The 26,880-nt window shown below is 43.3% G+C and overlaps 1 protein-coding gene and 4 non-coding genes across 7 annotated transcripts; 2 read left to right on the forward strand and 3 right to left on the reverse strand.

Annotated features, from left to right (window-relative positions):
- Nucleotides 1–1,453: 1,453 nt before the first annotated feature.
- Nucleotides 1,454–1,525, forward strand: TRNAH-GUG (transfer RNA histidin (anticodon GUG)). Its single transcript has one exon. It is a non-coding gene; the product is annotated as a tRNA-His (tRNA).
- Nucleotides 1,526–1,925: 400 nt separating this feature from the next.
- Nucleotides 1,926–1,999, reverse strand: TRNAI-AAU (transfer RNA isoleucine (anticodon AAU)). Its single transcript has one exon. It is a non-coding gene; the product is annotated as a tRNA-Ile (tRNA).
- A 1,046-nt stretch (nt 2,000–3,045) lies between these two features.
- TRNAT-AGU (transfer RNA threonine (anticodon AGU)) lies at nt 3,046–3,119 on the forward strand. The gene has a single exon. It is a non-coding gene; the product is annotated as a tRNA-Thr (tRNA).
- An 819-nt stretch (nt 3,120–3,938) lies between these two features.
- TRNAL-CAG (transfer RNA leucine (anticodon CAG)) lies at nt 3,939–4,021 on the reverse strand. The gene has a single exon. It is a non-coding gene; the product is annotated as a tRNA-Leu (tRNA).
- A 1,389-nt stretch (nt 4,022–5,410) lies between these two features.
- Nucleotides 5,411–26,797, reverse strand: TTF2 (transcription termination factor 2). 3 transcript variants are annotated; one of them, XM_035116524.3, is made up of 23 exons: nt 26,528–26,797; nt 25,670–25,781; nt 25,070–25,156; nt 24,903–24,969; nt 23,647–24,582; nt 22,021–22,147; nt 21,229–21,405; nt 20,512–20,669; nt 19,586–19,667; nt 18,809–18,925; nt 18,482–18,632; nt 17,103–17,208; nt 16,514–16,704; nt 16,020–16,173; nt 14,618–14,709; nt 13,708–13,787; nt 12,838–12,980; nt 12,387–12,554; nt 10,577–10,629; nt 8,507–8,660; nt 7,334–7,416; nt 6,585–6,659; nt 5,411–5,657 (listed from the first exon to the last, which is right to left on the reverse strand). In XM_035116524.3, the coding sequence occupies exons 1-23, from the start codon at nt 26,553–26,555 to the stop codon at nt 5,513–5,515; spliced, it is 3,486 nt and encodes a 1,161-aa protein (XP_034972415.3). In that variant the 5' UTR covers nt 26,556–26,797; the 3' UTR covers nt 5,411–5,512. The 3 variants fall into 3 exon arrangements, with proteins under 3 accessions (XP_034972415.3, XP_034972414.3, XP_088524318.1); XM_035116523.3 differs by having other exon boundaries at nt 21,229–21,408; XM_088668192.1 differs by lacking the exon at nt 21,229–21,405.
- Between the last annotated feature and the right edge of the window lie 83 nt (nt 26,798–26,880).

Here is a 26,880-nt window from a genome sequence, read left to right on the forward strand (position 1 = left end):
TTTTTGTGGCATTTTGAACCAGACCAGTGTTTGGAAAATGCACTGCATAAGTTTTGACTCTTGCTTCTGGCACATGGATGACCCTAAGCAATATTCAAAATTATGCATTTAATATATTTGTATCCTGCCTTTCTCCCAAGTTGGGATTTGACTGCCTTCTCAAACAGCAGCAGTAACTTCAATGGGCATTTATTGCTGAAGGTGCAGACACACCAAAACCAAAACCAAATAGTGCTTTTATTTGCCATAAGATCTCTGCACTGAGGGTGGGTGCAGATGTACCCACTAATCCAAAATGCATCTTAAGTGGTGATTCTATATTAACGTTTAGGATCTGTGAAAGTTTGAAAACACACTGCTGTACACAGCTATAGGTAATTTGATTGAGAACAACTTTTAAGAAAACAAGCTGAGTGTGTTTTGCAGCATGTATTATGCTCTAGAGGGGGAATTCTGACTTCATATCTGTTGCTTTCAATGTAAAAAAAAGGGCTCAATTGCCTTAAATGTTATGCCCTACATGAAAAAAATTCCTTCAGTAGCACCTTAAAGACCAACTAAGTTTTTACTTTGGTATGAGCTTTCGTGTGCATGCACACTTCTTCAGATACATATATGAAGTTGTTAATATTTAAGAGTTGTGATTCTTGTCTGGCTTTGATTTTGTTTTACTCAGTTTCCTGAGTGTCACCAAAAAGATTCTACACACATAAAGCTTTAAGTAGAGAATAAAACACTCCCCCATTCTGCCCCCAGCAAAGATGCCTCCTATTTTAAGATACCTGTTAAATTTTCTATATAAACTAGACTAGGTCCATTGAAAAGTGTTTTTAAATAGGAAAAAGCAAACGTTCCAATAAAAACTGGAGCGGTATACCCCACCCCACACAATTGTATACCATGCAACTAGGCTCTTTTTATTAGTTATGGTTTAAGAAAGCTACCCTATGATATCAGGGGCTTAATTCAACTGCAGGAAGGGTGGAGAGGAAACTAAAATATTCCCCATCATCAACATGCTACATATTTACTAAATCTTACGATCTAGTTTCTTTCTTTACGTTTCCTGAATAAGGAAGAGGCAGGAGATGTCAGAACAATGTGTGGGCTTCTATCTAGGCTAAAAAGGTAAGATATGTGTGGGAAACCAACCAATACCTTTATACTTCTACAGAAGTAAAACTAGCCTGTCATCAGAAGAAAAATATTTCCTAATAGAGTAAATGCATGCAGAATACAAGGGTTAACAGGATCAAGACCAAAAAAAAAAGAAGAAGAAAGAGGAGGAATGCGGGTAGTTAATGAATCAGAAGGAGGCTTTTGCTTTGCTTAATGAACAGTATTAAGCAATTTAATTACAACCTTCTATGGAATGTTAATGACTGCCCCTTTCACTGCTATTCGTTTTCAAGTAAGCATTTTCATGAGGAATTTTCCAGCTCAGCGGTGGCGCGCCGTGATCGTATAGTGGTTAGTACTCTGCGTTGTGGCCGCAGCAACCTCGGTTCGAATCCGAGTCACGGCAAAAGTTTTCACCTTGTTTTCTGGGCCTTAAGAAAGCAGAATAGAAATCTAATACAGTAACAACTTTTTTTTTCAGTTGCTGCTTCTCCCCCCCCCCCTTTAGAAATGTTTCCCGTCTTTCTAGAGGAAAAGGATGCCAAGGAGTCCTCTTTTCTCCCGCCTCTCTAGCGCAATTAATCAGGGGTGCACAAGCAAACCATTAAAAAAGTGCATTGGAGACATGATGCAGAAGAAAGAGACTATATTTATACTGTGCAGAAGCAACTGCAGGGCAGAGACCGTCCTGGAGAACAAAGTAAAGCCTATGGAGAAATTCCCATGAATAAATATAAAAACAAAGCAATTGTATCTGTAAAACTAATGTTTGCCCCAAGGGGAGAAAAGTAGTAAGAAAAAGTAGCTGGCCCGTACGGGGATCGAACCCGCGACCTTGGCGTTATTAGCACCACGCTCTAACCAACTGAGCTAACCGGCCATAGCTGAAAGAGCTGCTTAGATTTTGCCCCTTCCAGAAATTCAGTGCTAGTGTGAAGTTTCTTTTCCTCCAAGACTAGAATATACAACGCATTGAATTTTCCCTTGTGCCCGCACTCTGAAAACGCGCATATTTTTCTCATTGCAACGGAAAATTGGGACGGTTGCCTGCCCAATCTCATGGAGAGGCAGCGGCGTAGAAAAGCAGAAACCCAGGGGAATAATCGGCGCTTGTTTTTCTGCAAAGAATGAATGGTGAGCTCCCTCCGCCTCTCGGCAGCTCACTGCCGCTTCTGCAAGCGAGGGGACCTTCAGCTGGAAGGATCAGAGGTGACAAGCGGAATGCACACGTTTATCCTTTCGGCGGCTGAAGAGGGACGCGATTTCCACAATTTTATCATATCCCCTTAGGTATATGATCTTTTTTTTATTCTGCAAGACCTGAAGCAAAAGTAGGAGCCACTCGCTCCTTATTCGGAAGGATCCCGGGTTGGGTTCTGGGGGTGGATTTTCCTTGAAATCTCCTATATCTCATATCGTGGAAGAGGAAAATTGGGTTGCAGTTCATCGAGCTTTACCTGGACTGACTCCTATGAACGTTCCCCACAAAGGGGAGGGTGGGTGGAATATTTATCATGCTAAATAAAGCAAGATGCTGTTATTGATTTTGGGGGGGGGGTGCAAAATAAAAATAACAAAAGAAACCCACATTTATTAAGCATATGTTTTTTTTTTTACTAAGGTCTGCTAAGTGACAAATAAGGCAGTATCTGCCCACACATTCAGAATCTAATAGTAATACAAAATGAATGAGTAGGGAAGAGGAACGTAAGAATATAAGAGCAGCTCTGCTGGATCGGTTCAACGACCACCCAGTATCCGCATAGTGGCCAGCCAGGTGCCTTTTGGAAACAGCAAACAGGACCTGAGCACAACAGCACTTTCCCATCCTGGCATTTAGACATTCAGTTCCTACATTGTGAACTGCAGTACTGTAGTTGAATTATTCTTTAGGGGAGGTCTCAATAAAGGTATGATGCAACAATAGGCGCCGTGGCTTAGCTGGTTAAAGCGCCTGTCTAGTAAACAGGAGATCCTGGGTTCGAATCCCAGCGGTGCCTTAAGAGTTCCTTTCATTCGTCTAGTTTAAGCTTTTCGCCCACCTAAAGAGGTACAGGGGGTGCATCATCTTATGATTATTCTATCTATGGTTTTTGCTCTGTGGCGTTCAGATTGAGCATAGCGTTCCTGTCCCGAGAAAAGGAAGCGCTCAAAGAGAAAGCACAAAGCTCAAGCCAGCTTTCGATGTGTAACAGAGAAAGCCGCACGCTATTAATCCAACCAACCCACAAGCTACTCCTCTTAACTGCCTCACTCAATGCTCGCTTACTCACACCTAAGTGGCAGGGCTCAACACCAATGGTGCGCTGCAAATATTGTGCATCTGAGCATGTGCAAAGTGCCTGCATTTCTCCGGGGCCATCAAACATGCCTCCACGGTCCACCTCGTCCTCATATCAAAGATGAAGCAAATTGCAATGGGGATAATCTGAAAGGGCTCGTGTTCCTTTAAGAATCCCAGGCTCGTATCGACTTCAGACTCTGCTAGCACCTTCTGCAGCAACTAGACATTGCTCCCGCAATGTCTTACTGAAATGGGGCCGGGAGCACCTCTTTGGTCCCCGCTCTGTGCTTCTGACCCTCTGCCGCCGCCTTGGCAATTTATCGTTCAGAAAAGTTTAATAAAAGTATCTCTTTCCTCCAACCTCTGAACACTACATTAAAAAATGGCAACAACAACAATACAGGAGGAAAATATTGTTTCGAATACGTAATCTTTCTTTAGTCACAAAACACATCGCAGGTTTAAAAAGAAACTACGTGGTGAACTGCATAGGAAATGCTGCATGTTATTAGGACTGAAACAAAGAAAATGTGTTTGTCAGAAGTGGGATTCGAACCCACGCCTCCAGGGGAGACTGCGACCTGAACGCAGCGCCTTAGACCGCTCGGCCATCCTGACACCTACAAAAAAGAGGCTCTTGAACAGGTCCTAGTAATCCAAGATTATGTCGAGAATATTTTTTAATCCATAAATTTTAAATATGTATGGCATATAAAACAAAGGACTTGCTAACGCTCAGTTCACCCTTTGACAAGCTATTTGTGTGTCATGGGTTTTCTTCTTACACATCTCCTTAGAATACACCCATCAGTCTAGTATTTTTGTTGAACCAGGTAGAGAATCTCTATGCAGAGGTTCAAAGACCATTGCAGGCTACAAAACTTGCTCTATATACACAAGGTTACTGAATAGTCATTTTGCAGTATAAAGCAAGTCCCATTTTCAATTATTGCACACTTGCAATTTATGTAGTGCAAGCTTAAAGGTCTGATCACCATATAAAACAAGAATTGCCCCAAGACAGCCCTCTTTTGAGGATCAGATTAACAATTCTTTCATAGCTAATATACTTCCTTTCCCAGAGGAAGCATGATTTAGTGAAATACATTTACAGAGACACAACCTTAAGGAAGCTTTGGTGTGCAAATTATTATGAAACAGATTGAGATAACAAAATGCAGCAGCAACTTTAGGAATTCATTCTGATCTGAGGCTCCAGTATGCCTTTTGGAACCATTTAACATGAAGGCTGCTAGCCATGACTGCTTCCAGTCGGAGGCAGTGTCCTCCTGAATACTAGTTGCCAGAAACCACAGGAGTGGGGTGGTGGAAGAGTGCTTTTGTGCTTGAATCCTGCCCACTGCTTTCCCACAGATATCTGACTGGCCACTGTGAGAACAGGATGCTGGACTAGAAGGATCTGGCTATCCTTGGGGATTTCCAGTGAGTGCTCCCAGTTATACCATCCAACTCTTAACATGCTTGCCCGTCCTTTTGCAGTATATGGCATGATCTGAACCGATCCAAACTGCAGTATTTGCTTGTTGTTTTAGATCTTGTTGGCACAACACACCCAAGCTGTGACCTTCAATCTTTCAACTGCTGTTTGAACCGCTTTGTCTCTAACGTTCTTGCAGATGGAAAATAAAAAAATTCCTTCAGTAGCACCTTAAAGACCAACTAAGTTTTTATTTTGGTATGAGCTTTCGTGTGCATGCACACTTCTTCAGATACAGTGAAATAGAAGTCCCCAGATGAGCAGCACACTAGGTTTCTAAGCGGCCTCGGTTGGTGTTTATTGGGACAGCAGTTCAAAGGAAAGGATCCTGACCATTGTTGGCCATGTGATATGGACAGAAGTATTTATCTTGCAATGGAGCATACTGGGTGGGTGGAAAAACACAAGACTGGCTAGCTAGCAACATGGCGGATCATTCTTCCCCGATTTCAAAGGATCACAGGTAGGGTACATCCTCCTACAGAAGGGTTTAATTATGAAGAATGGGGTAATGCAACACTTAACCACTTTTATTCATTAACATAGTGAATTTTCAAAAGGCACGCACACACGTGGCATCCACATAGTTATGACAAAAACAGAAACAGTGTTTAAATGCCAAAAAGGAGCTTGAGATCCGCCAGGGTGAGCTTTGTTGAAGAATCTACTCTTCCTGACAACACTTTCTGGGCCAGCTCTTTTTTCTTGTTTTGTAGCTCCGAGATCTTTTCTTCTACTGTCCCTTCACAGACAAACCTAAAATCAAGTACACAGCATTATGAGTACAGGTTTTGTGCATCCTCATTGGTCAAGCTTTCAAAATAAATTAAGCACAGTGCAAGGAACTCAATCAGGCCAGAGGGTTGGATCCTTACATCCTCCACCTTGTTGGCCAACTTTGACAGGGTGATGGGACAGTTCACCTAACAATCGCTGTGTGTGACTATGATATAAGGTGATGATTTCAAAGGGATTCCCTGCAGTACCCATCAGCTGATCGGTGCTGAAAGCAGACTCTTCAAAAGAGCAGGCTGTTGATGCCAATCAGCTGACAAATTACTTTCTGAGCAGATTTTCTCAGCACCAATAATCTGTGGAGCATTAGAAATATATAAAAACAATTTGAAAAATTGTCCAGTAGCACCTTAGAGACCAACTAAGTTTGTTCTTGGTATGAGCTTTCGTGTGCATGCACACTTCTTCAGATACGAAAGCTCATACCAAGAACAAACTTAGTTGGTCTCTAAGGTGCTACTGGACAATTTCTAAATTGTTTTTATATATTTCTACTGCGTCAGACCAACACGGCTACCTACCTGAATCTAGAACTGTGGAGCACTGAACTTGAGCCCCTTTGAAGAAGCACCATCAGCTGATTGGCACTGAGAGGAGCTCCTTTGATGACAGTGAAGCTTCAACAAGGAACGTCAGGTGTTGGCCAAGTGGATGTGGTTTGGGGAAATGGGCTTCAAGGCCCTAATCAAGCTTGCAAGCTAGAGGCTCCCCACTGCTGCTTTAGAAGAACTGAGCTGTGATCACTTAAAAACCTCATGAAAAGAGACCAGGAGAGCGGATTGGAATACCCCCCCCCCAACTTCAGCCCCCTTCCATATAGCACCTGAAGAAATCTCACAACCCATAGAAATTATGAAAACAGAGATGGTGCAAAAAGCAAAGCATGACCTGTGGATTGTGACATCGTTTTGCTGTCCAACGCGGTAAATGCGGTCACAGGCTTGGTCCTCCAGTGCAGGATTCCTGAAATTTAAGAAACTGTTCAGTACTTCTCCTCTTTATAACTATAGGTTAATCTAGCTGAAAGACATTTTAGCTCATACAATTACATCCAGTACACAGGATTGCCAAAAAGCAAGTCAGAGATATCCCCTAACACTTTAAATCTATCTCAGCCTTGGAAGAAGTACAGTGACAACATCTCCCTCAATTTCCTCCCAGCATCTTGTCATCCTCCTCCCCCTGTTCTGTGGCACACCTGGAATCCTGTTCCTTGAACTGAAGGTACGTGCGTATAAAATAAGCCCCTGCTTCCTCATCTTCTCAAAGAACAACAAAGAACTAATCTGGAAGGTGATTCGCTAACACAAGGTGACTTACTGACAACAGATGTAACAGTGAATATTTTTTATTTATTTAACAAAATTTATATGCCACTTCATTTTCACAAAACCTCTTGGTAGTTCACAAGAAAACCAAACCCTCTTATGTGGTTTACAGAAATATGCACTATATTTTCCAATTGCAACGATTTGTAAGAACCAAATACATAATTTGGAGTCCTTCACGAATGATCCTATCCTTTTGGTCAACTCAGATCTGATTCTTGCAGCTGCAAAACACACACACACACACACACACAGAAGAAACATCCTGAGAAGGTTTCGGTTAAGTGGCGAAAGCTGCCGCATCTTTACCAATGCATGTCAAGGAGAAAGAGATGGTTTCCTCCAACTAGATTGAGGCCAACACCTCCAGCCAGGAGAGAGATCATCATCACCTGTAACAAGAGAAAGCACAACACATTTATACACTGTTTCTCCTCGGCACAGCCTGTGTACACTTTACTTTGCCAGTTACACTGGCTCTTGGTTTGTTTCCAGAATCAATTAGAGTGCTGGTTTTAGCCTATAAAGCCCTAGACAGCTTGGACCCAGGTTATCTGAAATATCACCTCCTCCCACAGACCCCTACCTAGACCTTTTCTGTTTTGGTATACTGTAGTTTCAAAATAAACCTTACGCTCTTTCTCTTGCAGTGCAATCCTAACCATGCCTACTTGTAAGTACAGTGGTACCTCGCAAGACGAAATTAATTCGTTCCACGAGTCGTTTCGTGTTGCAATAATTTCGTCTTGCGAAGTGCGGTTTCCCATAGGAATGCATTGAAATTTAATTCATGCCTTCCTATGGGAAAAAAAGAAGCGCGAAAAAAAAGGGCGACGACTCACCCGCCACGGCAGGAAGTCTTTAAGGCTCTGGGGAGGGGAAAGCAGGAGGAGGGCCAGGGGTCTCCTCCCGCTGCAGCCTCCGTTCCTTCAGGTGCTGCCGCTGTTCCCGCCAAGGGCCGCCTGGTGAGCCCTGCTGCTGCTGCTGCTCCTGCCGGGGAGGAGCTGCAGAGGCCATCATAGCCGCCGAGGAGGGCAAGGCCGGAGTCGCAGAGGCCGCCATGAGCGCTGCGCCACCGCAGGAGGCAGAAGCAGCGGCCGTGGCCATCACCGGCGGAGTCCTAAAGGTAAGCAGCAGCAGCGGCTTCCCTTCCCGTCGCGAGGCTGCTTCGTCTTGCCAAGCATGGCCACAGACAGCTTTGTTTTGTGAGTCTTCAAAAAATATCGCAAAATGCTTTTGTTTTGCAGTTTTTTCGTTACGCGAGACATTCGTCTTGTGGGTTACCACTGTAAGTCATACTGAATTCACTGGAGCTTGTGCAATAGGGCTTGCTCCCAGGCAAGTGGGTAAAGGATTGTCAGATTTTTGGCTAAAATGGCTACTGGCTAACCCTGCCGAGCAATTAAGGATCTAGCCTTGCACCGATAGTCACAATGACAACAAGCCACAAAATTAAGCAGCTCCTCTGATCTTTTCCCATACCTCAGGTCCTTTAGGATTATTGTTGAATTCCTCAACCACATCCATCCTCTGCTTAGGATTCACAGAGCCATCCACTGTGGCATATTTCATGCTCAGCTTCTCAAGGTGTACTGCCACAATCTTCAGCATGCTAGTCCACTGAGAAACAATGACACTAGGAGGAGAGAAAAAAATCCATCAATCAGTTAATCTATTCCCTGGTGCAAAACTCACATTAACGACAAACCCACTAGAAGTGGCTTTAGGCAAGTTATGGCTTCTCAGCTTTCACCTCATCCTTAGTTTCTGTGATGTGCAGGTTCATGGAGAAATGTTAAACATTTTGTTGTGATCTTATGCCACCTTGGGAAAGGTTTATGTTTTGAAAAGGAGGCCTTGAAACTGTAAAAATAAAATTAAACACCAGCCCATCTTTTCCGCATAGCTGCCAAGTTATCCCTTTTTTAAAGGGATTTTCCCTTATGCTGAATAGGCTTCCTCGCGAGAAAAGGGAAAACTTGGTGGCTATGCTTTTCCGGCTGGTGTAAAGTGTACTGAGATACGTGTATATGAAGTACTTAAAAACATTTGAGGTGGTACTGTATAAAGTGATAAGTATTAATATTCTAAAATGGCTGGAATGTGATACATAAGCATACAAATGCTAAGCAAGTATCATTCTGAATGTTAAAATTACTGGAAACTATTCTTCTTGAACTGGATTTTGTACCTTTTCATCTCTTTCCACCATTTATTTAATCAACCTACCGAGCCATTAGCAATGGCTTTCGCTCTGTGGCTAAGTATTGAAAACAGAAAGGCAAGCTTCAAGCTTTATTCCAGGGATGTTGTTACTACAACCCCCATTACACTTGACTATTAACTGGGCTGTTTGGGGCTGGTGGGAATCAGAATCCCACAACGTGTCAACAACAGAGTCCTCCCCATTCCTACTTTACCAGTTCACATGGGGATCTACATTTCTCTTTCGCCCTTTTTGAATACCACCAGATTTCAATGCATTTGGAATTCTGAGGTTGGCACTGCAAGCGTGTTCAGAAACTGCAGTGTGAAATGGAAGCCCCTTCTTAATTGTTCTATTTGTATACTAAAAAAATTCCTTCAGTAGCACCTTAAAGACCAACTAAGTTTTTATTTTGGTATGAGCTTTCGTGTGCATGCACACTTCTTCAGATACAGTGAAATAGAAGTCCCCAGGCACTTATGTAGAGAAGGGGTGGGGAGGGGTGGGGATGGGGAGGGGAGATCACTCAGAAGGGTGGTGGAAGTGGGTGATTGACTGACTGATAGCTGTTGATGACCGAAAACGACTGCAAATGGTTTTGCATGAAAAAGCAAGGGTTGAGATGGCTGAAGATCGCTTATCATGTATAATGAGATAAGAATCCGATATCTCTGTTCAAACCAGGTCCCTCCATGGTTTTGAGCTTGGTGATAAGTTGTAATTCAGCAACTTCTCTTTCCAGTCTATTTCTGAAGTTCTGAAGTTTTTTCAGAAATAGACTGGAAAGAGAAGTTGCTGAATTACAACTTATCACCAAGCTCAAAACCATGGAGGGACCTGGTTTGAACAGAGATATCGGATTCTCATAAGTGCCTGGGGACTTCTATTTCACTGTATCTGAAGAAGTGTGCATGCACACGAAAGCTCATACCAAAATAAAAACTTAGTTGGTCTTTAAGGTGCTACTGAAGGAATTTTTTTATTTTACTTCGACCCAGACCAACACGGCTACCTACCTGTAACCAGAACTATTTGTATACTGTTCTTCCTGTTCTTCACACTGTTATACATCATATGAACTAAGATTTACAGAATAAACCTATTGAAACCAGCAGGCCTAACTTCACCATGTTCTTTACTTCCAGTTGGTTTATTCTGAGTAAAACTCAGCTGAATAACACCCTGTTTCTGGGTGATTACCTATCTAGATACCTAACCCTACCTGCCTTTGCCTCCGGAGAGGCAACTGCAGGTCCTTCTCAGCATTCCCTACACATCTACATTAAATAGCATCCAAACCCACCCTTCGACATCCCTTGAAAGACATATGGTATGCCCATACTTACGCTTTCTGGGAACGCCCTTTGATGGCCTTCAGCTCTTCCAAGAGATGCGACAGCTAGAAGCAGGAGGAGGAAAATGCACTTATAGCCCTAAGCAGGTTTACTCAGAAGCCCCACTGAGTTGAGTGGGGTTGACGTTCAAGTAACTCTGTTCGAGATTGCAGCCTCATTTATTTAAATCATTTTTATTCCACTCCAGCTGAAAAGGCTCTCAGAGTTGTTTGCATAAGAGATCAATAACAAGAGAGTCATGCCTTTGGGCTCGCAATCTAAAATATTGGTGGGCAAATACCAGGCTTGCCAGAACTATGTTTTTCACTAGAACCCTAAGATCTCCCAACCAGAGTCAGGTGCAAAGGGCACACAGGCGGAGTTAAAGAATTAGAAGTCTTTGAGCACTAGAAATGACCTGCGCCCACGTTCCTTTCGTGCAAAGGTCCACACTTTCCAGCAGTCTAATTTAGATGGAAAATATGTTTTGTTGTTATCATTGTTCAACAATTGGGAGTCAGAAACCCTTGCTGATCTACTGCAAATAATCCTGAGATCTGCCAACGGATCCTGATCAAAGTACTAGTAAGGCCTGATAAGACACAACACAAAAGGAAAAGTGGATGGGGAGGGAAGAGGGAAAATAACCAACTCGGACACTTCTTAAAGTTACAGAACTGATCTCAGTTGAGGAGGGGCCAAATGGAGATGATCCCCATTTCTCTCTACACAACACGATAGCTTGACTCCAGATGTACTAACGCTAACGCTAGCCATACAAATTTTAGGAACCCATATCTAAGATGAGATTTCCCATCTTGCTATATGAAATTACTACAATGTTGAAACAGGTGGGCAGCCCACTTGGTACTGCGCCGGTACACAGATAAATTTCACAACAGAAAACTTGGTTCTTTGTCACTGTTTGTTTGATTGACACTGTTAAGAAGGAAATACATTTTGTACTGAGTTACAGCTTTTGTTTGTTAAAATGGTTACTTACCCCTTACCTGGGAGTAAGCTCCACTGAATTCAACAGGACTTTCTTTTGAGTAGACATGGTTAGGACTGCATTGTTAAATCAGGGATGGGAAATGTGTGCCCTGCCAGAAGTTGTTCATGCCGGACTACTGACCATGCTGGTTGGGGAGAGTCATTGTCCTGGAGGGTCAAAGGTTCCCCATTCCTGAGCTAAATAAATTAACTGAATTGGGGTTCTTAAAAAAAAATAAAAATGGAGAGAAGGAAAACCCTGATCCCTAGAGCTTACTAGAAAAGATTGTCATAGGTCTGTTACCTTAAAGAGCGCCACACCTAACAGACATCAGATGCCCTTTTAAATGTGTTGTGTGTTTCTGTTTCTGTTTCTATTACGTATTTTGTGTGTGTGGGGGGGTTGTATTATGTACCACCCTGAGATCTACAGGTATAGGGCAGCATACAAATTTAATAAATAATAATAATAAAATAATAATAGATGGGCTCACCAAAATTGTCAGGAGCTGAGCTTTTCAGTGGTGCTTCATGCCCTAGAAATTAGTTCTCTCTATACTCAGAAGAGAGAATTCAGCACAGTAGCCTCAGTGTTATGGAAAATCCTTCCTGGTGGATATGCAGATGTCAACACTGTACAGATTGGGACAAGCAGTGAAGACATATTTATTTCAGTGAGCATTTTAGGAATGCTAATGTTAGTTGCTCTTTGTGCTCTGTTTTATCTATAGGTGTTTGATTTCTGCATTTCATTTTGCTGCAAATCCGTCGTGAGATCCAGGATTCTAGGCAATTCATACGCATGCTAAATAAGTAATAATAACAATACCTTGGTGCTCTGTTTGGTTGCTTCGAAGAGATCCACACTAAAAGCTGTACCAAAGAGGTACACCATAGGGTCACTGGTATCATTGGGTTCAGACAAGGTCAAAGCGCTGAGCTGCTCCTCCAAGGAGAGGGAGATGCCTTCACTATTCAGGTTAGCCGGGTCCAGAGCCTTCAATGTTAAGAATACATATGGGGCATGGCAACTTTCTTACTGTCTTTACATTTATATCCCACCTTTCCTCCAAGGATCTCAAGGTGGCCTACACGGTTCCTCCCCCCTCTCCATTATATCCCCACAACAACAGCCTTGTGAGGTAAGCTAGGCTGAGAGATTGTGACTGGCCACCCAGGGTGCTGGGGATTTGAACCCTGGTCTCCCAAACTCCCAACTCTCTAACCACTACACACCACAGTTCTGAACCTGGTGCCTCCACGCCTGTTTGCATAGTTACCGCTTTTAGCAAGGAAAGGTGGCAGCAGCACTGGCGGAGCCTCAGCAGAAGGGACAAGATGTGAATGGTGGTGGAGACGGGAGGAGCATCCTGGCGAGGCTTCCCCAAGGCACCTTGTGGGTGGCATCTAAACTGCTGCGCTCCTGTCAGAAGATGAAACGGCACAGGTGTCAGAGCAACAGATTCCCCGGAGCTACCATTCAGAGTTTCTTTAAGAAGGATCGGAAAAACCAACCAGTGAATATTTTGAACATTTTTTTTTGTATATAACTAACTGATAGAAATGGGAAGTCCTTTTTATCTAGTTTTCTTTCTTTTTTCTCTTCTGTTCTTCTCCTTCCTCCCTCTTTTGTTTTCCTTTGTGTCCTCTGCTCTTGGGTCTTTACAGGGATTTTTCACACAAGAAGTTGAGGAAGGACCCTGACTGAGAGGCAGGGAAGGGAAGGTCTCACAAGGTGAGAGGATGCGAGCAGAAAGGAAAGCTCCCAGGCGAGAGCTGGGACGACCCACTACTTTGTGCGAGTCAAGGGTTAAGAGCTACCTTTGAGACAGGAAAACTTTTAGTCAGGCAAAAACACTTGGGGGGGGGGTGCAAAGAAGAGCTGGCAAGGGGCACAGCTGGAAGAGGGGGATTTGTAGCTGTGGAGGACGCGCAGCTTGGGAAAAGCCTTGAGGGCCAGATCGAGGGGGCTGGAGGGCCTCATCTGGCCCCTGGAGTTCCCATCCCCTGCACTGTATTCTGGAGATTGCTGAAATATATACTGTAGAATAGCTACAGAACGGGGCAAAATTAGCTGTGGGGGTGAGGCCGCCCTTATCACATCCTTTCTACAGTTACTAGGGAGAGGGGCAAAGAGTTTAAATTCCAACCTTTGTCAAATGGGTTCTCCCCAGGGTGCTGTCCTGTACCCTGAGTCTCCTGCCGTTTGATGTAGGACTGCAGGGTTGACCTGGTTGAAGAAACCAGTTAGATTTAGGCAGCTTTGCAACCCCCGTTTCCATGGCATATATTTACACATAAGCCCAATAAATGTAGATGGATTGTGACAACGTTGAGCACAAAAGGAGAGAAAACTGGAAAGAAGAGGCAGCATATTTTACTCCCAAAAGAACAGTTCTGTCCCCTTTTCAAAACAACAGAACACATTCTGTTCCTAGTATCATCTTGCTAACAACATGATAATGGCAGCAGCATGAACATGCCAGAAAATAAAGTCCTCATTTAAACTATCAGGAGACTAACAAGAATTTAGGTCAATGAGGGAAAAAAATGCTTAGCATGTGAAAGCACTAAAGGGGGCAGAGGAGTACTATTCTCCCTTATTTGGCAGGTGTGAGGATACTGAAATACTTTGCAGAGATATTATTACTAGGACCGCTTCTAAATTAATTAAGATACCACACTAGTGATATTCCTTTCATTAATAAATTCATTTATTTTGCTCTGCCTTTTTATAAACCACTTTGAAGTTTCTTCTAACATCAAAATGGTATATAAAATGAATAAATAGTATGCCACCCTACTACTAAATTAATTAATACACCGCACTACCACCACTAATGAACTAATCAATGCACCACTTCATGTCCAAATTGGCTTCTAAGTGGTATGTGGCCAAGATGGTGATTCCTATTCCATAGAGCGCTGGATTATCAGGAAGGGATGTGAGCAGAGCAGGTTTGCATCAGGAGGGCTACAGAAAGTGAGGTGATTGTGTACACTGTCCTTTACAGGCTGAAATGAACTCATTCTTAATTCCTTCACAGGCCTCTATCACACCTCGATCTTCTGAAAAGTACATCATACACTGATTGCTCATCTTCAGAGAGTTTTAGTCTGTGCAGTCGAGTGCTACGTTGAGGCAGCAATACCTAGAGAGAGAAAAGAAACAGACTGAAAAGTGTGTCAGTATAATTTGCACTAATGTGGCTTTTCAAAGAGACATCTCTCCTATGAAAGGTCCAGATGGCACATTTTGCTTTCTGCCCACCAGGAGCTGTAAGGATTCTATGCAGATTGAACACTGGCTCCTTTTACGCTTCTGTATTTTCATAAAATGAGCTTTTCTTTTCATTAAATTTATATTCACTTTTCTTTTTCTATCATTACATACATCTCATACCAATAACATTTATGTTACATCACTTCTTCCCTCCCCTCCTGGGCTTCCCCCAACTTCCACTTCTGGTTTGTTTCCCTCTTGTTACATACTGTTTCTTAGAAGTCTACTATATCATTTCTTTTATTGTTTTAAATGTTTTTTGTTAATAAAGATGTGAGTATTTATTTAAATCCTGACATCAAGTCAATAGTCTTCCTTTGTTTCTGCAAGTACTGTATATTCCTGCGTATAAGACTACTTTTTAACCCAGGAAAATCTTCTCAAAAGTCAGGGGTCGTCTTATACGCCGGGTTGTATTTCTTATATGGCGAGCATATCCCAAACTCTATATTTTAACTGGGAAAGTTGGGGGTCGTCTTATACGCCCAGTCATCTTATATGCTGGAATATACGGTATGCTATAAATGGTTCCCATTCTTTTTCAACGTTTTCTCAAAGTCTGTCCGTCAATTTTGCCAGTTCTGCATAGTTCATCAACTTCTCTTGCCATTGTTCTTTAGTTGGAATTTCTCCAGTCTTCCACTTTTGTGAGCTTTTCAGGCAGCCAAAACACAGCCTCAGTAAGTCCAAAGAGGCAAATATTGAAAGGTGCTTAAAACCCCACTGTTTTAGAGTCCCTTTGTTAAGAAAAAATTAAGCAATGTACAGAACAGGGGTGGGTAGGTGTAAAACCAGGAGCTCACCAAGCCCTATTCAGTGGCCTGCCAGCTCCTGACCCAGTTTACTGATGGCAACAGTACAGAATGAAGTGGCTGTCGTCTAGCAGATGCCAGAGCCAGAAAGGGGAAGGAGCTCTCTAGTCCAATGCTTCCAGAGTGCTGATGATGGTCATGTGCTCAGGAAACATCAGAGCAGATCAGGGCACTCCTTCCTGGTTCTGGAGTGCTCTGATCTCTTTTCAGCATCAAGAGCCAGAACACTTCATTTGCTGGTAAATGAAACCGGCAGATGGAAGGAAAATGGCACATTTGGCTGCATGTGCAGAACAGCCCTAACAGACCATCAGTGAAGAGAACACAAATCCAAGAGACAGACAAAAGGAGATGGGCCATCCATTACCAAAGGCTTGCCAGATGAGTCCAGCTGATCCTTAGTCCTTCGCAATAAGAGGCTCTTGGTTAAGAGGGTCAACCTCTCTCCTCCTTTTCTTGTATTGTTATCCACCTGATTCTTCCACACCTTGAATTCATCAAAAGGAGAGCAGCGAAGGAATCTAGGACGGCAAATGGCAGCAAGAGGAAGGCAGGAGTGAGAGGTGAAGCACAACCACTAGGCTCTATGGAATTGCAGTGGCCAGGAAATATTTTCCATCTAAAGGTGTTGGGACAAAAGTTAACACCTCCCCTTTTTAAGGTGTGCATCTTTCCTAAGGCGTTTTTAAATGTGCACATATTTTCTGAAGGTGTGCATCTTAGGAAAACAGGAATTTGATTTCTTTGCAGCATGTGTGACAGACAGTGAGAGAAAAACTTGCAAGTTTAAGGCCGATTTAAAAATATATTTGCAAATCAGAGTTAATTTACAAGGCATGATCATGAGCGTGTTCAACTCACCTTAGCAGGGCATACATATCCAAGAGGTTGTTCTGAATGGGTGTCCCAGTGACGGCCCACCTGGCAGTAGCTCGCAATTTACAGGCTGCTATTGAGGCCTGGACTTTGGGGTTTTTGATGTTATGGGCCTCATCCAGTATAATTCGAGCCCAGTGTATCCAGAGCAGGGGAGAGAAGGGAACAGACTTATCCTAGAGCAGAAAGCAGACCTGGTTTTAAAATGCAAGACTTGGAAGGAAAGGGGGCAGAGGTTAGCTGAAAAATAGTTTAATTTGGTCAGGGTCTGAGTTTATGACATTAGATTACAATTACTCCTTCTGTAATAAGGATTTAATATTTCAAACAAATAAAAACACTTCAATTTGGAAAAAAAGTATTTGAACTTGAGACTTAATTATTATTATTATTATTGGCCAAATTCTCCTCTTCTCTGCAATTACACAACTCAGGTGCGATGCATGATATCTTTGTTGTTAACTTGGCACAAACCAATCTGATGGCAAGGCTACCCACCATACGCATTTTAAGACTAAAATGCAGCTTTTATCTCAGCATCTCCTAAAAGCAAATCTGGCATGTTTTCAGTCACCTGCACAACGTGGTCATCAGCAGCAACTTCTCCTTCTTCCTTCTGCGTAGGGATTTCCTTGGCAAGAATACTGTAAGTAGTGACAACAATGTCGTATTCCGAAAGCCTGTGAAGAAGAGGAGAGGGAGAGCTGGTAAGCAATATGACCACTTTAGGATTTTAATCTTGATGCAGAATCAGTGTGGCTGCTTCACAAAAGGTCACTCTCAAGCTCACAAGCACCAACTGTACGTATGCTTGTTCAGAAATAAAGTCCATTGTGTCCAATGGGCTTACTCTTCAATAGGAGTGCTTGGAGCCACAGCCTGTGAATAACTCAGCACGGAGTCTTCTTAGCAACACAAAAGAAGGAAACAAAGGCAAACTCTGGGAATGCTCTCCCCAGAGAGGCTTGCCTGGCACCATTATTACAAGACATTCCTCTTTACCCAGACGTTTGGCCATTAAGTGTTCTATGGCCTGCTAATACTGGGGGACAGGCTCTTATTACGATTAGTTTATTATTATTCTGTCTCTTATTATGCTTTTATTACAGTGCTCCGTAAAATGTGTTCTTAATGTTGTACACTGCCCAGGGATCTTTTGATAAAGGGCGGTATATAAATTGAATATTGTAATAATAAACTTGACTCCTATCAACTGTGTGTATATTTTCTTGGCAGAGATGGGGAAAGGAAGAGACAAAGTAGAACACGTGGTGCCACAGAACTTGTATGTTGACACAAGAAAAGACAACACGCCCTGTAGATTCACCTCAGCCCATTAACTGATGAAGTACTTCTCGTTCGCTTTGTAAGGACGTGCAGTAATGGCCTCCAGCAACAAGATACACAAAGCAGGACAGAGCTGCAGAATGCCCATTGCCCACATCTTATGTGCTTTTAGCTTGCACAGTTTCAAGTATACACAGGCAAGGTGAGGATGCTCTCGCGAGATCTCACAGGTCAGGTTGTCCCGCGAGGTCTCGCGAGAAAATCCCTACCAGTTCCAGAGCTAGCAAGGCTGAAAGCTTAAAAGCAGTCTCTGCACCAGGGTCGCTTTTTCCATAAGTGTCAAAAAGATGGGAGGGATGGTTCTTGCTGAACTTCTACTGGTAGGGAGTTCCAAAGGGCAGCACCTGTTGCACTAAAGGCTCAGTGTCTACTGAAGGCCAGCTGAAGCGTGGGAAACCATCAAAAGTGTCCCAAGAGAGGATCTCAGATGTGGAGCATAAGGAATTGTATGGTCCTTAAGGCACTTTGGGAGCACGTTGGGCTCAAACAACAAAAAGGTGTTCTTTAGCTTAACTCAAGTGACTATGTTGTGCAATTCAGGATAGCTAAGCATTGGACCAGGCTAAGGCTCTTTAATTTCCAATGAGCTGGAAGCTGTGCACTTACACAGTCGTGTTCTTAATTCGGTTGGATCCATGGTACAGGCAGACTCTCAGCCTGCCGCTTCTGACGTGTCTTTCTACCTCTTTTTTCCAGTGGTGGATCAAAGATGCGGGGCAGACAATCAGTGTGCCGTGGGAAACGATTACAGAGGTATCTTGAAATGCAAACATTAACAGGTAAAGATGTTTCATGGTGTAATGTCTCGGTGATGCAGAAAAGATGCAGGCAGTCTTTGCTACATTTGCTTTCCAACCAGTAAGACAATCCCATTTTATTCAACGGTGAAAAACAAGAGCAGCTAAAATAGGTGGTATCTTGTTATTTCTGTACCTTGTCTTGATACTGAAAGCTCGAGTTTCTTCTCTTTCCCTTTGTCTTTCTGTAAACACTTCTGAACCAGAACAAGAGCAATCATTGTCAGAGTCTTCCCTAAGCCCATATCATCCGCTGGCAAGAAAAAGCAGCATAGAACAAAACAGAAATCAGGGAGTGATAGACATGTTTGGTGCTGGATATCTTAACTTGCTGACTCAACTGTCTGGCAGGTAAAACTATTTGCTAGGTGCCCCACTGTGGTGCCCCGCCCTTCAGGGTACAGAAGGAATTGGATCTGACATGTAGAAAATGTTCATTCATCCAAGCATGGGCAACTTGTGGTCGTCGAAATGTTGTTGGAAGCCACCTCCCATCAAGTCTAAGGCAGCATGACCAATTGCCAGGGATTATGGGAGTTGTAGTCCAACAATATCTGGAGGTTCACAAGCTAGTCAACAGGTTTATCCAAGAGAAGCTGTACTTGAACATTAAGACTGGAATCCTGTACACCCACCTTGAAGTAACCTGCATTGTAAGGATCTGTCCATTCTCACTAACAGCCTTCCATCATCCAAGACAGGGTGTTTGTAAATCCTTCAAGGGCCAGAGGACAGATTTGTGATAAAGCCAAGGCCCTTTCCCAGAACTCAGATTAATATTTTATGGTGGAAGGGCCACACAACCTCCCTATTCACCCCCATGTTCAACACAAAATCTAAAAGCAAAGCTCCTTTCATTACAATCTATCTGAAAGCAAACACCAGAATCATATAATGTCTAATAGTTCCTTACCCAAAATTCCTCCACACGGTTTCTGACTCTCCCTCCAGAGAAGCCAAGCAAGCGCCTGCTTCTGATGCAGGAGCAAGGAGACCTGAGAAAGCCAGACATAAGACGCAGAATTAATGGCTTTTTCATGTATTTACTATCAATTACTACAGCTAGGATGGGGAACCTGAAGCCTTCTAGATGCTGCAAGACTCGAACTTCCATCATCCCTAACCATTGGTCATGCTGGCTGGCACTGATGGGTACCACAGGCTCCCTATCCCTGATCTCCAAGGTAACCAGAATGGCATAAATGTCAGGTAATGAAATGCCTTTTTAAGAAAGGTACACTCAGACCTCTGTCTCAATAAAGTATAAGGTTTAGCTTAGAACAAGAGACATATCGTTTATTTATAGAAATAATTTTATCCCATGCTTTCTCAAGCAGTTTACGCGGGATTCTTCAAAGTCAACCAGGTACCACCCAGATCCACAACCACTTTGTTTTAGCAATAATACAGCATTGGGCATTCCTAGACCATTAAAACTGGGGTTATGCAATCAGCCTACAACTCTATGATTCCACAAACTAAGATAGTTGGGACTAGTCTGCCATTTGTTAATCTTCGTCACATTCTTTTTAAGAAGATGAGCACCACGGCACCTGTACAATTTAGTAAGATTCATTGCTCCCTATTGCTAGGCGACAGCAAACATTTGTAGCTATTCGTTTCAAATGGAAAACGAGCCTCAAAGGGTTTTTACTGAAAGCAGCAGGTCACAGATGAAACTATTTCAACCCCTTTCCATGATCTTTTTCTTGCCTGCACAAAAATCGCTCAACATTTGTAGGTGCACTGCTAACGCACTTCTTAACTTAGAGACATGTTGGGGAGAACAGATTATAGGAAAAGCAAGCTGCACAACGCTTCTAATTTGTCCCAGCTCACCATTAACCCAGGTGGATCCTCAACCACGGTCTCCTCCTTCGGGCAGGACTTAAGGGAACTGTGAAGCTGGTTGATTGCTTCGCTGGTGGCATCATACACGGCTTGGAGGCGATCTTCAGTCATTCGGCCTCCATAAAGGGCCTGCATATGGGAATCCTCTAAGATACAGTAGCAGGGAAATTAGAACAGTGCTGATTCTGAAGGTGGTGTGATGTAGCGGTTAAGGCAGAACAGAAGTGTTATCAAGCAAGATAGGTTAAGCATTTGCATGGGGAAGTGTCTTCACTTAACAGCACAGCTAAATATGCATTCATTCATTTATTTATAATAATAATTGAATTTATATACCACCCTATACCCAGGGGTCTCAGTGCAGTTCACAAAATAAAATCAAGATATAAAACCACAAAATACATAATCAAAATAAAAATACATTTTAAAGGGGCACAGGATGTAAATCGGATCAAGCCTGGTTAAAAAGGAACGGTTTTGCCTGGCGCCTAAAGGTGTATAATGAAGGCGCCAGGCGAACTTCCCTGGGGAGAGCATTCCACAGATGGGGAGCCACTGCTGAGAAGGCCCGTTTATGGAATGCAGTCTTCTTTCCTTCCTGCTAGTAAACGAAAGTGCCAGGGGCGGGGGGAAGCCCAATATTCATATTATACTTGTAACAAAGCCATGTTGGATTTCATCATGGCTGCCCCCTCTCCCACTTACCTCTATAAGCGCTACTGGAACACTGACTAGATCCCAAAGGAGGGTGGAGCTCTAAGGAGCTGGCTACCTGATGCTCTCGGAATGGCTTTGGCCCTGTAACAGTATTTGGCTGTTCTACGGTGGTCTTGGAGAACGGATTGTGCAGTTTCTCTTCACGCTTACTGCTGTTCACATCTGCTGCTGTGCAAAAAACAGAGTGAAACGTGCAGAAAATTTGTAAGTGGTACAATCTTTCCTGGACAATACCAATTCAGGCTGCAAACGCTCCTCCGTGTTTTGTTTTGTTAAACCGGGGGTAGAGAACCTGCGGCCTTCCACCGACGGGAGAGGTAAACTCTTGGCGCTGACCTGCTCTGGGACACGAGCAGCTTATCTGACTTCCCTACCTGTCAGGGCTGACTCCAGGTTTTGGAGGACACTTCAGGACCTGCTCTGTGAGTCTATCATCAGCTGCTCCTTTGTCCTTGCCACTTCTTGCTTGCCAGGCTGAGAGCCAATGAGCAAGCAGGCGGTGGCATCTACTGCCCCTTCTCCTCCTCACCACCATTGTCTGAGCCAGAGAGGGAAATGCACAGATTGCAATGGTGAAAAGGGGGAGCAAACCGGGATGGGGGGCTGTAATCTGTGAGCCTTTCGCTGGGGCTCTTGACAGAGGCTTGATAGTGCCAGTCCTGCTGCTTGTTACCCTTCTGGAAGATCAAGAATGCAACTATGTACTCAAGGATAAAGGAAAATGTTTCTTCCTTAGGCATATGGAATGCTATGTTCATAATTCTGAATGAATAAGCTTACCTTCCTTTACACTTTCTTCGGCCTCCAGGTTCAGAGAACTAAGTGCTGCTTCCAGGTCCTGCACCTGCTTTAGTAACCGCTCGCCTTTATCGGGTAGAGCCTGAACATTCACAATTTTCAAAGTGTTCTAGAGAGAAGAGAAAGAAGAGGAGAGAAATGTGTTATTGACTACCTGAATGCTTAACTTCCCCGCCTTTACCAGACGTTTTCTCCACAACAGCTTTGAAATATTTAAGAGTTACAGACAAATCAGCCGGCAAGCAAGAATTTGGATGACTCTCATTTAATAAATGCTGTATGTACTCCATTGCATGCACAAGTCCACATATCCCCACGGACCTCCTCTGCTATGAACAGGTCAGTCACTGAGAGAACAGTGCTTGGTCCAACCAAGCAGACTGCTTATGTTCTTATCAGTGGAACACCGGATTAGGGGATTGTTTCCTGTGAACTTCCAAGAAGGAAGAGTGCCACATGGCAACAAGCATGAAGGAAGCACACATAACTGGAACCAGCAAATAACTGAGTATTGGGGAAGTTGAAGAGAAGCTACTGCTCTGTTCCACTTTGCTGCTGCCCCTATTCATCCTCCCTTGGCCCACCTGGTGCAATTATTGCTGCCATCATAGTCAGCCCCAGATATTTTGCTGCCTAAAGCAGAAGAGCAAATGATGCCCAAAATACACTTAAATCAAGGTGTTTAGTACACAGGGTGGCCAAGTTATTGTGGCAGCTCAGGCAGAGAAGCCCGTGAGCTCCTCTCCCACACTGGCAGTATGATAAATCAAATAGCTAACAATTTGCTGCCCATCAACGTCACTCAAGCTTCACTGTGTCTAATGGGAGGGCTGGCTTCAGGTGGCATTTTATTTTATAGTCTTCAGAATAGTTTAAAGGGTTAAAATCGCCCAAGAAGTAAATTTACTATAGTAACATTTTCAGACAGGGATCTGTGCATAGCTGCCAAGTTCTCCCTTTTTTAAAGGGAAATTCCCTTATGCTGAATAGGCTTCCTCGCGAGAAAAGTGAAAACTTGGCAGCTATGGATCTGTGATGTGGGGTAGAAAATTTCCAAGTGCATTAGGTTTCCCTTTTCCATTTAATAAGTGCATTATTAACAGTGAATGGATACCAATTGCAGATAGAGTATTAGGCAAGTTTTTTATCTTTGATAAATATGAGTAAAATAAACATGATAAAGTACTGGTACATCACTGTAGCATCAGAAAATTTCTGGATGCAAATTAACCTAATTAGCAATTCACAAATTTCCAGAACACCCACATCGCTGATTTGGATATATGGACAGTATTTAAATGCTTTATTGTTAACTGCTTCTTTTAAATATTTCTGGGGGGAAGAGGGACGACTATATGTTGGCTAAACTGCATATTCATTACAAAGCTTGTGGGCTTCAGACAAAATGTGTGCAACACACTTCGTGTGACACTGGCCTTAGGCAAAGTCTGAGCTGCCTTCATCTACGGCTGCAATACCTGAATGGTTTATAATTTTTGTAGAACTAGCCCAATTTTACCAAGGCTCAAGGAGTTGCTATTTTGATACGGGAAGCCTTTGGCGATCAGGTACAGAGAGAATAAGCAAGTGTATGATCAAAACAGAGACCTTTTTCTGCTTCAGCTGAGCTGAAAGTTGACTATGAAGAGCTTTGGAATCCACACTTTCTGCCATTTGCAAAGAGGCCTTTTCGTGTGATGTGGAAGACAAATTCTTTTGACTGCGATCCTTCCGCTGGTGGGAATCCAATTCCTGCCCAACAGGCAATTTGGAAGATACAAATCTGTCACGTTCATCACTGCTGGCATTTTTACCAGATCTGCTTGTATCTTCTGGAGCCATTTTCAACTGTAATGGTTTCTCTGGGTTTTCTTTAGGGTGCACCGCTGGCAAGCCTGTTAATTCCTGAACAGTCACAACTTGCCTGGGCATCAGTGTTGTCTCTTCGGTTCCCCAGTTGTTACTTGTCTTCATTTTTACTGCTTTGTCCCTGCAGGTTTCTGATCCTCTCCTTCCAAGTTGTGCCTCATTAATAGGCTTTACACCCAATGCTTGGCCACTGAAGCTGGGCAATGACTGCTCTGGACTTTCCTCTTTTTCCAAGCCATATTCAGAAGATCTCAGAGCTGAATCCTGCCTTGTGTGTCCAGAAGTTGTCTCAAACTTTTTGCTAGAACTACATTTGTCTGTATCCAAAAATACTGGCTTTTTAATTTCAGCTGTGGACTCACTTGCTTTTGTTTCCGCTTCTATTCTTTCCTTGGGTGATTTTTCTCCCAACTTTTTGTTCTTGATCTTCTCTGGGGCTGGATCTTCTTTCTTAACAGATTCAGATGGCAACTTCAGCTGATCCTTTTTATCTAGAACCTGTCTTTTATCCTCATTTCTTGGTAAGTTTTTGTCCTCACTATAGTTTGTTTGTTTGAAAGATTCGTGATTCTTGCTTGGTACTTTGAATGGATTTCTTTGATCTCCTTGATTATGGAGCAATTCTGAGATTTGCTGAGATTGTGGATTCTTTGGCAGTATGGTGGCTTTTGAATCCTATAAAACATACAGGTGGAATGTTAAGTTTACCATATAAATCAGACATCTTGAAAGCTAGAGATAAGTGCTCTCTATGCTTCTGCAGAAGAGTTGCACAGAAACTCATACATAGGATAAAAAAATGACATTCAGGGGATCTTTATTTTCATGTATTTTTAAAAGTTATAATATTTTTTTAAATTTTTTTTGGAATACACAGATATTGAGTTTAAAATGCTGTCCTGTACAGTTCCCCATTATTCATAACAAATGGTAGGACTGCTAGTGTTCATTACATCCAAACCCAATATACTTCTTCCAATCTCTGTTCTTTGTACCTGCCATGGGATATTTCCACACCATCTCTTCCCTTCCAGTTTAGCTTTACTGCAGCGATAGAATAGCCTAGTAAAGGAAACAAAACAAGGAGAATGAAGCTAGCTTTCAATACTAATACCCCATATCCCTGCCATTAGAAATATAAAGGGTTCTTCAGAAAATATACTTGTATGTGTCTGTCTCCTGTTGCTGCATCAAAAACTGGAGGTCCACCACATGTTTCTCATGCACCAAGCAGTGAGAAGGGCAAAGCCTGTGGAAAGGAACAAGGGATATTCACATAAGGAGGAAAATTTAAGGAATCATAAAACATCTTCAGCACAGGAGAATTTTCTGTTAGATTTTGCCCAGCCAAGATGACCATCCAATCTAACACTCTAGCCACATGCCAGAGCCACATTCCCACCACCTCAGCAGGCATACCGGTATACACAATTAGCACCATAGCAGGTAAATTTGCATCACTTAATGGGGCCACACTCAGTATTAATACAATAAATAAGCCAAGCCATCTACTACAAAGACAAGCAATCACTTCCAAGGCTACTCACTTGCCAATGGAAACATTATCACCTGATCCCAAATTCGAAACCTATTCTAATCCCCCAAATACATTACTACAGCACAAATCTATTTTCCAATGACACCAAACAGCTCTCCTTTAAAAAGTAACTAAATGTAAACCATCTTCCATTGTTTGGTGTGTGTTTTTTAAAAAAATCCTGTGCAATTAAAAGTGGCAGAAACAGAAAGTTATTTAACCTACTTTGTGAGCAGCACAAATTCGCATGGCTGCTGGCCTTGGACGCCACACACATAAAAGCTTCTGCCTTTGTTTGGGCCATCCCGGATACCAGTCTTCAAAAGGCAGGGATGCCCTGGACAGGAACAAAGTGAAAGATAAATATGAAGAAAATAGTAGCATGATAGGAGCTCTGTGTCATCAGTCAAAATTTCATCTCACTTCAAGAACCCGTGTGCAACGCTAGCCTATATATGTGTACTCAAAAGACCCACTGAGCAAAACGGGTCTTATGCTCAAGTGTGTATAGTCAACCCATGCCATAACTATATGAATCCAGTTCTTCCCCGCTCCTGCGTTTTAGCATAGGCCCATCAGTCAGAGTAGGGCAACTGTCAGTTTTGGATGGTATGCAAGGGAAACAAGTTGTTAGTTAATGTATTATTGTTGCTGCTGTATTTTTTACTGCCACGGAGGGAGAGAGAAGCTTATGGCCTTTTTTTTGCTTTAAGCCATAACTACTTAACTGGCTATGTACCTCGGCAGTAGCAGCCAAGAGTTTACCCTGCAGAAGTTTCAGGATTCCAACTCCCATCAGTCCCACCAGCCAGTACGGCTAATGGTTAGAGATGGGAAGTGTAGTCTCACAGCAGCTGAAGGGCCAGAGATTGCTGTTCGGCAATCGACTGGTAACAAGGAATCCATTTGCAAATTACAAAGAGTCGATGTGGAAAAGTGAAAGCATGCTCAAGCAGCGAGCTCGGCACCTATTGAAAGTAAACAGTTGCACAAAATCTCAAAAGGAGCCAGGCGTCTGCATCCCACCCACGCGCCTTCAGCACTTGCACAAGGCATCCGAGCGCCCCGCCTGCGCCTCCTCACCGTGCCCGCTGCACAGCACTTTCTCCATAGCCGAGCCGCTAAGCCTCCCAGTCGCCTCAACCCGGCAAAACTCAGTGCAAAAGGAGTACAAGGAGGGCGGGGGCGGAGAGGAGGGATCTGAGGCAACGCCCTCCCGCACCGTCAATCCCCGAAACTGCCAATCCTGTCGTCCTCCTTCGCCGGTGAAGCCAATCAAAACGAAAAGTAGGCGGGCCGGAGGGAAATACGGACGGGGTGTTGAGCCTCAGAGCGCAGAACGGCGTTTCCTCTGCCCGTGCGGCTGCCCAATCACGGAAAGCGGAGGGGAAAGCAGCCAATGGGTTCATAATTTGGAATTCCCCGGGTGTTGCCTG

The sequence above is a fragment of the Zootoca vivipara genome, chromosome 4 (genome assembly GCF_965207765.1).
Source record: "Zootoca vivipara chromosome 4, rZooViv2.hap1.1, whole genome shotgun sequence".
Lineage (NCBI taxonomy): Eukaryota > Metazoa > Chordata > Lepidosauria > Squamata > Lacertidae > Zootoca > Zootoca vivipara.